Genomic DNA, 14,137 nt, shown 5'->3' with positions numbered 1-14,137 from the left:
TAAGTAACTGATCAGGATTTTATCTTTGTAAATACTTGGTAAGATTTTATTTGCTAGTCTCGATGGTCGAAACATGAGATATTTCTATTAAAGTTTGATGAAGTTGGACAATTTCATGTTAGAGGTATTTTTGTAATTGTTCAAGAGTGTACTTTTTATAAATAAGTTGTAATAAGTAAAGTTTATTATTGCTTTTTTTGTTGTATCATAAAAAGTTGTAATATGATATTATGTGTATCTAGATGAGCAAATGAAGTCTCTTAAACTGGACTTGAAATACTTTGGTTTTTGCCTGCCTCTACTTGTACAGTGCAACCTATTATTTTGTTTTACATCCATACATAATGTACTTTTTTCAAGATTTAGTACTGATTTGAAGACGGATATGATTATTTCCGTTTTATCTGCATCCTTTTGTATTCTCATATTTTGTTTGTACGAACGAAGTTTGTATGTTGGGCCTTTAGTTATGCCGGCTTCTCTACGCTTTTGTACATTTTTAACAGAATAGTAATACCTACTACAAAAACTAGTAAAGCTGGAACTACCTGGTTCTATTGCCCAAATAATGCATTGGAAGTTTGCTTTAGAATAAGTGGCTTTGCGCCAATTATGCTTTAGAATAAGGGGAGTTATCCCTATTATGATTAAGCATAAGAGACTTTGTCCCGAGTATGCTAAGCAGAAGTGACTTTTCCCTGAGTATGCTTTAGAAAAAAGGGGCTTTATCCCAAGAATGCTTAAAAATTAGGGAACTTTGCATAAAGAATAAGGGGCTTTGTCTGGAGTATATTTGAACATAAGGGGCCTTGCCATGAGCCAAAAGGTTCACTGCCATACAGGCTTTATATATCGATACACTGATAAGATATTGTACATTGCACCAAGTGCATCTTGTAGGAATAAAAGATGTAGGCAATACGGAGAAACTATTAGAGGCAGTATAGAGCAGATCTTGCAGGAGTATATATTGTAGGCGGTACGATGAAAATATAATAGGACGTTCGGATTACACCATGTAGGCAGTACAGAGTATATATTGTGGGTAGAACGGAGTACACCTTGTTGACAGTGGCGAGTACATCTTGTAGGCAGTATGGAGTACATCTTGTAGGCTGAACGGATGTAGACCTCCGGAGAAAACGGAGAACACCTTGTATGCGTTACGGAGAATACCATGTAGGCGTTACTGAGGTCACTATGTAAGGGTTACGAGTTGCACCATGTAGGCGTTACGGAGTACACTATGTAAGGATTACGAGGTGCACCATGTAAGCGTTACGGAGTACACCATGTAAGGGTTACGAGGTGCACCATGTAGGCGTTACGGAGTACACTATGTAGGCGTTACGGAGTACACCATGTAGGCGTTACGGAGAACACCATGTAAGGGTTACGAGTTGCACCATGTAGGCGTTACGGAGTACACTATGTAAGAATTACGAGGTGCACCATGTAAGCGTTTAGGAGAACACCATGTAAGGGTTACGAGGTGCACCATGTAGGCGTTACGGAGTACACCATGTAGGCGTTACGGAGTACACCATGTAGGCGTTACGGAGTAAACCATGTAGGCGTTATGGAGTACACCATGTAGGCGTTACGGAGTACACCATGTAGGCGTTACGGAGTACACCATGTAGGCGTTACGGAGAACACCATGTAGGTGTTACGGAGTACACCATGTAGGCGTTACGGAGTACACCATGTAAGGGTTACGAGGTGCACCATGTAGGCGTTTCGGACTACACCTTGTAGGCATTATGGAGTACAACATGTAAGCGTTACGGTGTACACCATAAAGGCGTTACGGAGTACACCATGTACGCGTTACGGAGTACACCATGTACGCCATACGGTAGAAAATATGTAGGCATTACGGAGTACAACATGTAAGCGTTACGGAGTACACCATGTAGGCGTTACGAGGTTCATCATGTAGACGTTATGGAGTACATTATGTAGGCATTACGGAGTACATCTTGTAGGCGTTACGGAGTTCATCTTGTAGGCAGTACCATTTACACCGTGTAGGCGGTACGGAGTACACCACGAAGGCGGTGACATGTATATCAGGCACGCGGTACAATGTAAACCAGGGAGGCGGATCGAAACATCTTGAAGGCACTACGAAATACACACTATAGGCGTTAACATGTATAGCAGGTACGGGTATCATGTACACCATGTAGGCGGTACGAAATACATCTTGTAGGCACTACGGAGTACACCATGTAGGTGGTAAGGAAAACATCTTGTAAGCTGTACAGGGTACATCTTTAAGGCGATACGGAGTACATCTTGTATGCAGTACAGAGTACACCATGCAGGCGCTACAGAGTACATCTTGTAGGCAGTATCTTGTACACCATGTAGGCGCTACAGAGTACATCTTGTAGGCAGTATCTTGTACACCATGTAGGCGTAACGGAGTACATCTTGTAGGCAGCTCGGAGTACCACTTGTAGGCAGTACGGAGTACACCATGTAGGCTTTACGGAATTCATCTTGTAGGAAGTACGGAGTACATCTTGTAGGCACTACAGAGTACACGATGTAGGCGGTACGGAGAACATCTTGTATGGAAACTACTGAGTACACGATGTAGGCAGTACGGAGAACACGATGTAGGCGATACCATGTACACCATGTAGACGGTACGGAGTACATCTTGTATGGAAACTACTGAGTACACGATGTAGGCGGTACGGAGTACACGGTATAGGCGGTATCATGTATACCATGCTTGCTGTACTTAGTAGATCATATCTGCACTACTGAGTACGCGATCTAGGCGGTACGGAGTACATCATATAGGTGGTACGGAGAATATCTTGTATGAACTAAAAAGTACACCATGTAGGCGGTACGTAGTACGTCATGAGGCACTATGTAGTACGCAATGTAAGCTGTATGGAGTACATATTGTAGGTTGTACGTAGTACACCATGTAGGCAGTACGGAGTACACAATGTAGGCGTTACGTAGTACACCAAGTAGGCAGTACGGAGTATATCATGTAGGCGTTACAGAGGACATCAATTGGGCAGTACGGGGTACATTTTGTAGGCAGTATGGAGTAAATCTTTAAGGCTGAATGGATGTAGGTGTTACGGAGTACACCTTGTAGTTGTTACTGTGGTTCACAATCAAGGCGTCTCTGAGTACACCATGTAAGCGTTACGGATAACACCATGTTAGGGTTTTCGAGGTGCACCATGAATGCGTTATGGAGTACACCATGTAGGCGTTATGGAGTACACCATGTACGCGTTACTGAGTACACCATGTAGGTGTTACGGAGTACACCATGTAGGCGTTAAGAAGTATACTATGTAGGTATTACGGAGTACAACATGTAGGCGTTACGGAGTACACCATGTAGGCGTTACGAAGTACACCATGTAGGCGTTACGGAGCACACCATGTAAGCGTTACGAGGTTCACCATGTAGGCGTTATGGAGAACACCATGTAGGCGTTATGGAGTACACCATGTACGCGTTACTGAGTACACCATGTAGGTGTTACGGAGTACACCATGTAGGCGTTAAGAAGTGCACTATGTAGGTATTACGGAGTACAACATGTAGGTGTTACGGAGTACAACATGTAGGCGTTAAGGTGTACATCTTGTAGGCAGTACAGAGTTTATCTTGAAGGCAGTAACATTTACACCGTGTATGCGGTACGGAGTACACCATGTAGACGGTAGCATGTATACTAGGTACGGGGTACCATGTACACCATGTAAGCGGTACGGAATACATGTTAAAGGCACTACGGAGTACACAATATAGGCGATAACATGTAAACCAGGTACTGGTACCGTGAACACCATGTAAGCGGTACGGAATACATCTTTTAGGCACTACGGAGTACACTATGTAGGCGGTACGGAAAACATCTTGTAGGCTATACAGAGTACATCTTTACGGCGATACGGAGTAAATCTTGTATGCAGTACTGAATACACCATGTATGTGCTACAGAGCACATCTTGTACGCGGTATCATGTGCACCATGTAGGCGAACGGAGTACATCTTGTAGGCAGTACGGAGTACTACTTGTAGGCAGTACGGAGTACAGCATGTAGGTTGTACGAAGTTCATCTTGTAGGCGGTACGGAATTCAACTTGTAGGCAGTACGAAGTACATCTTGTAGGCACTAGGTTTTACACCATAGACGTTTTGCGGTATTCGTGTTGAAAAAATAGACAATAGATTAGTAGTATTATAGCAGTAGTATAGTATTAGTTATTGACATATAACCATACTGCCTGCAATAGTTATCTGTAGAATAACAATGTTTTGGTTCGTTGTTTTTGTTCTTAATATAAACATGTAGCTTATATTGGATGCTTAGACTATTTAAGCATTGTTTTTAGTTTCGCTCATGGTTTGTAAAATGCATTTTTTTAATTACGAAATAAACTGTGGCATATCATAAGGAGTGTTAAAAAAACTACCAAAAGCTGGAAAGAATATTGATATTTGTTCAAATATCGCGTTAAAAACCACAATTTTCATTGTTGCGTGATTGGTTGATTGATATTATCACGTGATGTTATCAATGTATCGTTAACAGTTCAAAACATCCACCACTTTTGTTAAAGTCCCGGCCCCAATTTCTCGAAACTTCTTAAGCTTAACAGCCTTAAGTCGCTAATTTCAAATAGCCAAAATACATACTGAAAATGGATCTTGATAAAAAAAAATGGTTTATTTTGATAATCATGCAGATTATTCCTACATAATTTATACTAAAAATTCTTGAAGAAGTAAATATAACACATTTTAAAGAACAACACAAATAGTGAGATTAGCTAAATCGTGTTATAAGGGACTTAAGAAGTTTCGAGAAATTGGGGGCCAATGATCGTGTGATTTTGGCGGCGGTTTTCTATTTTTTCCTGACTTTACCGGCGTGGGTTCGAACCCTACTAGAACCAGAATACCTTTTAATGCTCTAACTGTATTTTTTTCTGCAATTTGGATATCAAAAAGTAATATAATGATAAAATAAGTGTGTTTAGATGCATTACCTGGAAAACTAATTTTTAGTCCAAAAACATGAGCGAGTACCTTTAAGGTTATTTTGGCATGTTCTATACTATATTTGTTAGGGTAATAATAGTACTATAAGATACAGACAGTATTTCATATTTATGTACGTTCCTTGATTTAATAATCATGATGGCCGTAAATATATTTTGTATTAATGTATAGACAAGAAATTGTATTTCACAAGCTGTATATAGTTAAGACAGGTTGCAGAAACTATACAGCTAATGCACTGGCATTTTCATGCAAACTCCTAGCGATAAAAAAGCGATGTAGTAGCGAGTGTTGGTCATGGAAGCATCTCGTTTCGTACGGCCATTCACAGATATGCAAATAATTCCTTAATAAACCATATAAACCTAAACATATGTTGTCAAATTAGCCTTTTTATATCGACTGAAAAGTGGAAGTATCGTAAAAAGTTCGTTTGTTTATACCGAAGTACATCAAAACACGTGGATTTCGCGACATTTAGCCTCTGTGTCAATAAACATGAATATCTATAGATACAAAACAAGAACGCTTACATCCATTTTTTTCTGTAAAGTTTTAATGAATGTCAAAGTCATCTAACCATTATATTCTAAAGTTGCTGTTTTTTTTAAGAAAGATAAATTGTAAAATATTTTTCTCATACCCCGCATTGCCGTTGGATGCTGATGTAATTTTTTATGTTTCGACTGCTAAGTGCGCTGTTGCGATATCTGACACGACTAATTACGGCAACTAACGAAATGGAAATACATTTTGTGAAAACACTTGATGAATGTTTAACTGTTTCCATTATCTTTCGTTAAAGTAACTCTTTCAGTTAAATTTTATGAACTGCTCAGCGCATTAAGGCACACGTTATGTAAGTCTTCGAGGGTTTTCTCTGTAAATGTTTTATCATGTCCCGTATCTATTATAGGTGCGCCAAAACTCAAAGTCTGTTGATTCTTGGTAAATATGGATAAAATGTTCTTGTGTTCTAATAACATCTTGCTCGGGCAATTATTTCCAGATCCAGCAATATTGCCCGATTGTTTTACCAGTCTGTTACAATAAACACCACCCTCCGTATTAGGGCCTTCACATTTTAACCTTTAAATATAAATGTAATTGTTATATATATATATATTGGGGAAATATGTTTTGGTTGATATAATTATAATTAAAAATATTCATTAATCATTATTTTTGTCCTGATTTGTTTGTTTTTTGTGTGAGTTTTTTGCCATTATAAAAATAGTGGGGGCGGGGGGGCGTGGCCAAAGGAAGGGTCCTGTCAACGTTACTGCTGTCTTTGGACGTTGGTGTTGAAAATCTTAATCATGCCGCTAAACCAAAGTCTCTGTGACATGTCACGTACCTCATAACAAAGTGATTTATTTATTTAAAGACAAAGGCAGTACCGATTGGTGCAATATGAATGTATCTGTTAATCATTTTGTTCGTTCTTTTGTTCGTAGTTTACCTTTTGAGTGAATATTGATAAAAACGATTTGTGTTATTAATTAGTTAAAGTTTTAACTTACTTGCCTACTTTTCTTTCTTTTTTAATTTAAAAATCAAAACATATTCTCTTTTTGATACTTGCACTGCGCATAAATGTACCATAATAGCTTACTTTAAATAGCTTGTCAATAATAATCTCTTTTTTTTAGTTTAAAAGATACCTTTATTTTTTCATACATATTCACCTAATTGTAACAACTATAGTTATACGATTTACTTGGGGGGAAAAATAACAGTAAGTCTGAATTATTTGAGTTCCAAAAACATTAAACGATATATAGCCGTTTCAAAAAAACAAAACAAAACAAACATACCATATATACAGGGTATAGAGGAGATAGACGGAACTAGGGTAGAGATTTATTCATTTTACAAAGTATTTACAAACAAATACAGGTAATTACATTTTATAACATGTCAGTATTATTTAACTTCATAAATATATTTTTGAACGAAATGTAATAGTTTTGTGTATTTAAGTTTGATTGCTCAATAGCAGATGATCGTAATTTAAGACTCGTTTCAAACATTTCATGTGGGATCAAACCAACTCAAATTCTATTCATTTGGGGTTGCCTGAATGCACTATTTACAATTAAACAAAGATCAGTGTAATTTCTTCATGTGATATCGTCATAAGCACGACGAACATTGTTTGTGTCGGATCAGGAACAATGGGTTTGTGCATTGCAAGATTCTAGGGTGGGATTCATTAGTGATATAAGGTATGTTATTTTGGCTGGTACAACAATATGTGCTTTGTTTAAGGGGAATGGTGACCGTGACGACGGTTGTCTGCTTGGAAGAAAGTGGTTTAGATTAGTTATTAAATGTATGATAATTCATAAATGAGTTTTTTTTGTGTGTAAATAGGGGCTATCAGTATATTCTAGTGAATAAATTGATATAATGGAGATTAATTTGATTGAGATTCCAAATGATCGTACAAGTGATGTAAGCCATTAATTTCTTATGAGAAAATATATGTGTACGCTAAGAACTTACAACAATCAAAATATCAGCGTTTAATGGACATAAGGAGAAGCATTGCAACAAAAAACTGTTTTTCTTTAGAAAACACATTGAACACTTCAAATGGTGAAATAACACCTATTACAGAAATGGAAAGCGACCAGCAAAAACAATAAAAAGAAATGACGATTATGTTAGCCAGAAAAATCAGAATGCCATAATCAATTGATTTATCAAAGAAGGGCTGCGTTATTTACTTGACGTAGTGGTACTACAAAACACTGTTTAAATTACATATTTTTGAAACCCCCTCAACACGAGAAACAGTATATTGTCGTGAACAAAACTTAACACATCTAGGTAAATTCATCCACTGTTCTGTTCTATATTAATTTTTGGACTGTGTATAATACTTAACTTCAACTAACTTTCCATTATTTTAAGAATGGACTTTCCAATATTTTAGTCTGCACAGTCTTTTTTGTCGAGTACGTGTGCGGTAGCCGAGATATATAGTTGTCTTTGTTCAGAAATGATTTGATGAAATATATCTGTACGAACTCTTCTCCGTCTAGTGGTGGTGCTACTTCGAGTACCCGAGTATTCGATCGAAAGATTGTCCGAGTACTCGAGTGTCAATTTTACTACTCGTTGCCATCCCTAATTACTATCGCTTAATTCAACTGAATGATAATCTTCTTTTTCAGTAACGTCAGTCAATTTTCCAAGACCTTCAGAAGTACAATTAACAATGGAAAATGTCTGTTATGACGATTTAAAAGAAGGAAGAAGGAAAGGTTATGCCTTTGAGTTGGTGAAGTTATATGAAGGTCCAGAGAATAAAAGGAAAGGACTACTCTTTGACAGGTCTATATATCGCCTTTATGAGAAAATAACGAAAATATTGCAAGAAATCGAAACAACGCAGAAAAGGGCAATTAAGATGTTTAGTATTGGAGTAACTTATCCAAAATATACCAAGTTAGCAGAGTTTGATCCAATGAATAGCGATACATGGAAAACAACTAGCTTTGAAGGTTATTTGAAAGCAAATTATATAGATTTTGATGGGGTTATCGTCCTCTGTGGTGTTTCACAAGACCTCATACCAAACGCAAGACCAAACGCAAGACCAAACGAAAACGCAGCACCAAACGCAACACCAAACGAAAACGCAGGACCAAACGCAACACCAAACAACTGGAGCTACTCAAACTACGCACTGGACTTGAGACATCGTCTGATGTACATCTTCACTTTCGATGATCGAGATGCGCGAGCAACCAGGGGGATAGATGAAAATAAATGTAGCTCGACATCAGCGGTTGCTTTACTCTACATGGCTTTTAAACTTGGGTAATTATACAAAAATCACGTTTCATTCAAGTAAATTTAAGACAAATGCTACATGCTAATTATATGACATATCCTTCATTATTCCACAAAATCATGTATATATATATACTGTATATGTATTATTCTATAAATAATTTCCACAGGAATTCGTAATCACAGATCAATCATGAAATCATCAAACATGGTAAACGAAGCTAAAAACTAACACAGCAATTTTGTTAGAACAATGTAAACCAACCCAATTTATATGATGTGCCTCATTATTTTACACAAAATTAAAGATCATAATACGTAGATCAGCGTCTTACTTCTTATAAAACTTAAGCAATAGAACTACAATATTGTTTTATCCCGGGTTTTTTTGCGTTTAGTCGAGAATGACTTTCCACATTTTTCACGCACATGACACTTGTCTGGATGATGTTTTTGCTGTATGTTTAATTCATGGGATGAACGTGATGCATTCCTCTGCCAGCATACATCACACTTGTAGCTTTCTTTCCCAGTATGTCTGCTATTTTGAACTGAAATTGATGATAGCAAAGAGGTTACCTTATAGATAATGCAGATGTCTATAAGAATATTGTTTAACTTCGACAAATAAAGAGGGGATTGACCTTCAGGAAACTGTCAACAATATATTATAAACGTCTAAAATGAAGTTCAGTAAACACTTTTTTCAATTCATGACCTTATCGTGTCTCCACTTATTATATTGCCTCCAAAATAAAATGACATGGATTAGGAAAACAATCGACGTATTTTAATCATTTTAGTGTGTCATAGATTTTCCAGTTTTAGGATAAATATAGGTTCTAAAATGTACAGGATGAACCAGTAAGCATTTTCTTAAATTTGCCGATTTAAAACCAAAACGGTCTACCTGCATTCAACAACTGGAAAACAACACTGTCATTGACTAAAACAAGGTAACAAAACGAGGTTTGCACGAAATTTAATGGTTTTAAATCGTAGTTTTCAACAATAAAATGTATAGAGTGAGTCGGTATACCTAGTAAGAACGTATGTTGTTTTCACGAGATATTTTAATGCAGACGTTTCGTTTAAGGTCGTTTCGAAAAAATATCGTTGAAACATATAGAAAACTGTGTTAATACTCGCCGAATGGAGGACGTTTTTCACCCAAAACAATGAACCAGGAAACCTAGACGCACCTGACATCATTGCCCTTGTACTTTCATCAAATCCTTGTAAAAAACTTGGAACTTGAAACCTCCCTTATGTTATAGATTTCAATTCAAGATGAACAATTAAGTCAATTTTAAATTAAAAGGAAATATTGAGAGTTTGGAAAAAAGCTTATATAGTACTGTTTAATATCCTTATTTAAAATCTTTACTGATGTTATGTTGATTAAAGAGAGTGCGGGCCAAGTATGGTAGAGTCCGAGAAATTAAGAATCAGCTTAAGAGCGTTTTCCAGCACATATGAAACAACACATAACGTTGTTTTAGGTCTTGCATGCGTTATTTGAACCATAATTTTCTCTATGAGTAGAATCCGGTATACCTAACATTGGCATCCGGAATATAGCCAAACGGACTAGAATCCGGGGAAGTTACATGCTCACTATAATGACCTTTCTATTTTTCAATTCACAGAAAGAAAGAAGCAAAACAACAGCCAGTGGCAGCCAGAACGCTCCCTGGGGACGGGGACACGACGCAACCCGACACTGCATCCACCTAAAGAGCAGAAGCAGGTGGATCCTCGGATGTTGTTCACAACGCTCCCCCGCCTGCGTCCAACACCTCTGCACCTCCAAACAACTCGTCAACTACATAAAACTTGTTTCATTAGAATCCCTTACGACTATTATCAACAGTGCCCATCATGACATTTCATTTTGAAATTTGGAACATTGGATGTATGCATGTGGTCTAATACCCAGAATTTTCCAAAAATACTAAATTAAAATGAGTTTCTTGTATCTTGTGTGCATCATTAAATGCAACTTAAGAAGGTATATGTGCATGATTGATTATCGTTTCGATGAAAACAAACTCAAAAACATCTTGAAACAAATAAAAAAAATATCCATCTCCACTGGTGACCATCTCCACTGGTGATAGTGCAACTCGTTTTTATAATGAGTCGATTCATTAATCATTGTGACTGAATATAAAATATATACCCAGATTTCAATTACATTGAAGCCAATACAGATAACAGTTTCGGTCTGCCATGCCAATAACTTCATCTGTTCTTGTTTGATGTTATGCAAATCAAGTTACGATTACATTATAAAATTTACAATTTACTGACCGTTCTATACTTGTTAAACATTCCTAGTTTTTTGTATAGTATTTATGTACTGTGCTGTTTATGGAGTTTTGCGCTGTTGTTCCATGTTTCTTGTTTGTGATTTTTTGCTTTTGTGTTCTATGTAATTGGCGTTTACCCTTTGCCATTAAAGGGGGTTTATGTTTACAATTTTGGCTAGTGAGCTTGTTTCTGTAGTTTTTCACGTAAGTATTATTACTGGATTGATCGAACAGTACTTATAATCACCACTTCAGTTTACTTATTCCCTCATTTGATAGTCATTCTTTTCTTAGGTCGAACTGTAAGGTTCGCTACATCGGATAATTTCGTTCTTAAGTTCTTGGTGCGGCGAAGGTTGTTGGATGGGTGTATAACATAAACCAACATATTAGCATTCTTACACAGTGGTAGGTGCTGATATTGTCAGAACAGTGGCCGGGCAGAGCAACCTGTGCTTAGGGATTGACCTAGTCATGGGAGAAACAATGTTTTTTGTACGCTACAGCGTCTGATAATATCAGCAAAATCTAGTATAATTTAAATTACATGATAAATACAATACCTCTTCTTAGTAACACCTCCCAAAGCTTTTTCCTATCAAGCTAAATCAATAATAACATTTTGACCTATTACACATCAATGTACCATGCTGTTATTCCCATGTTTATAATGATACTTAAATTTTTGCTTCTAAATGTATACGATTATCCTTAAGTTAAACTCTTGAGAGAACTAACCATTTTACATTGGTGTGTCAACTAGCGGAGCCGTGTGCATGTGGATTGCCCGTGCAGCCGGGAAAACTAGTTGATGCTATCACTGTGATTAATTTGATAAGAAAGCTTTTGTAAAAATGCCCCACCCCATTTTTTAATCTGCTAGTGATACATACTGGTTCTCAGTCTGGTGAGTGGTTTATATAGTATCTTGCACTCATTTGTATTAAATAATAGCTTAGATGAATTGATAGCTTGAATTGTCTTGTTGAAATTGTTTGGGCGTGGTTCTTGTGTTGTATTGTTTGTATCGCACCATTGAAAACGTTTGTATGTATGATGTCAATGAATAGGTAGTTTCCCCATATATTGGAAAATAAATATTCTGTAGCCTGATCAGCGCTGGGTATTATCATGTCCCCCTGCTACATTGTCTAATGTTATACCCGTGTTTTAAGTCTTACACTTATTTTAATTCTTTCTTTACATTTGAGGAACGTACGGCGGTAAAAAAATAAAATTACAACAATGAAATTTAATTTCATTTTTATTTTGGTTTTGCAATATTTAGGTACGGTGCTCCCGTAAATCTAACGATATAAAAACTCTGGCCTTAGTAAATGGACAATCAAATGAAAGATATTGGATATGTTTTACTGACTCGACGTAACGCTTAAGCTTAATTGTGTGCACGGCCCTATGGCACGACATTTGATTTCCATTACTACTAAATAGATGCAATTTGTTTTTAAGGCAAAGGTGTTGGATGATGATTTTCTTTGTAAGTCAGCCTCAGACCATTGTTAATAAGCCTGAGATTTTTTAAATGGGTGGGAGGGGGGTCTAACGTGTGTGGCAAAACAACGCACCCTGCACCGGTGTTTCAGGAAATATGTTAGTAAGCGAGCCCTTGGCGAGTTTATGCACCAGTCAATTATAACCACGCCCCCGAAGGTACATGGAATAGCGGGGACTTTGACTTTCGGTCCAGCATAAACATACCTTTGCATTCAAGGTCACTGTGACCTTAACCTTTGACCCGATGACCCCTAAAATGAGAGGGGTTATCTACTGACCAGGCCTAACCTCCATGTAATGGTTGATGGCCATAGGTTCAGGCATTATTGAGTTATCACTTGGAGAAGCTTTGTCATTTTTCGCGTTAAAGGTCACTGTGACCTTGAACTTTGACCCGTGGACCCCTAAAATCTATAGGGGTCATCTACTGGTCAGGCCCAACCTTCATGTCAAGTTTGATGACCATATGTTCAGGAATTGTCGAGTTTTTGTTCAAGGTCACTGTGATCTTGTCCTTTGACCCGATGACCCCTCAAATCGATAGGGGTTTTCTACTGGTCAGGCCAAACCTTCATATCAAGTTATATGACAATAGATCCTGGAATTGTCAAGTTATCACTCGAACAAGCTTACCGATGGACAGACCTACCGACCGACATGTGCAAAGCAATATACCCCCTCTTCTTCAAAAGGAGACATTCAAAATCTTTATCGTCAAAACAAAGTGAGGAAGAAACGTATGAATTGCCAGAATAATACCAATAAGCAATTGTTTTTGCCAATTAATTTGCTTACAAACATGCGGGGTGATATATTTTCAAACCAATAGAAATATAGCAATGTTGTTTTGCAAATGTATTAAACGGATAAACAAGTGTTGGCTATATTAATCCCATAACAAGATGTAGCATGTGATAAAAAATACAAATTATTATCTACTTCAAATTAAGTCACTTTTGTTAAATAAACATGCAAAGGATGTTTTAATCGATGTGATCAATGCAGTGGAAACTGTGCATCAATACTTCAGCAGCTTATTATTAGCACTTCTCAGTTTGGAACCACTGCATTAATTTTACCTTCATTGTTAATTGCGCAAGGATCGGCGATTAATAACAAGAGCCAAACATATGCTTACAAGAAACACAGAATACAACAAACAACGTCCACACACACACATATTAAAATAACGTTCATTAAATAAACTCACAACGAAATCCATCGTTACATAAATCTTATAATACGAAAGATGTAAGCACAGGTTTTAAAGAAAATTTAAGGTATTCGACCCACAGTTAATAGATTCAAGTTTTAGGATAGGTAACACAACATATTTTGACAACATTTCAAAATATGCATAAGAAGAAATAGAAAAGTAAATTATATTGAACAAACTAATTTAACCCCAACAGCATTTTAGGTCTTGCAAAAAAGGCTTTTCAAGTGCA

At 37.0% G+C, this 14,137-nt stretch overlaps 1 protein-coding gene across 1 annotated transcript; it reads left to right on the top strand.

Annotated features, from left to right (window-relative positions):
- Window positions 1-7,873: 7,873 nt before the first annotated feature.
- LOC128242774 (uncharacterized) lies at window positions 7,874-12,362 on the top strand. The gene is made up of 3 exons (XM_052960088.1): window positions 7,874-7,893; window positions 8,241-8,889; window positions 10,512-12,362. Exons 2-3 carry the CDS (start codon window positions 8,285-8,287, stop codon window positions 10,597-10,599), a joined length of 693 nt encoding a protein of 230 aa, XP_052816048.1. The 5' UTR covers window positions 7,874-7,893; window positions 8,241-8,284; the 3' UTR covers window positions 10,600-12,362.
- The last annotated feature ends 1,775 nt before the right edge of the window (window positions 12,363-14,137 follow it).

Source organism: Mya arenaria, chromosome 8, assembly GCF_026914265.1.
Source record: "Mya arenaria isolate MELC-2E11 chromosome 8, ASM2691426v1".
Lineage (NCBI taxonomy): Eukaryota > Metazoa > Mollusca > Bivalvia > Myida > Myidae > Mya > Mya arenaria.
This window is presented reverse-complemented; position numbering and strand designations above follow the sequence as displayed.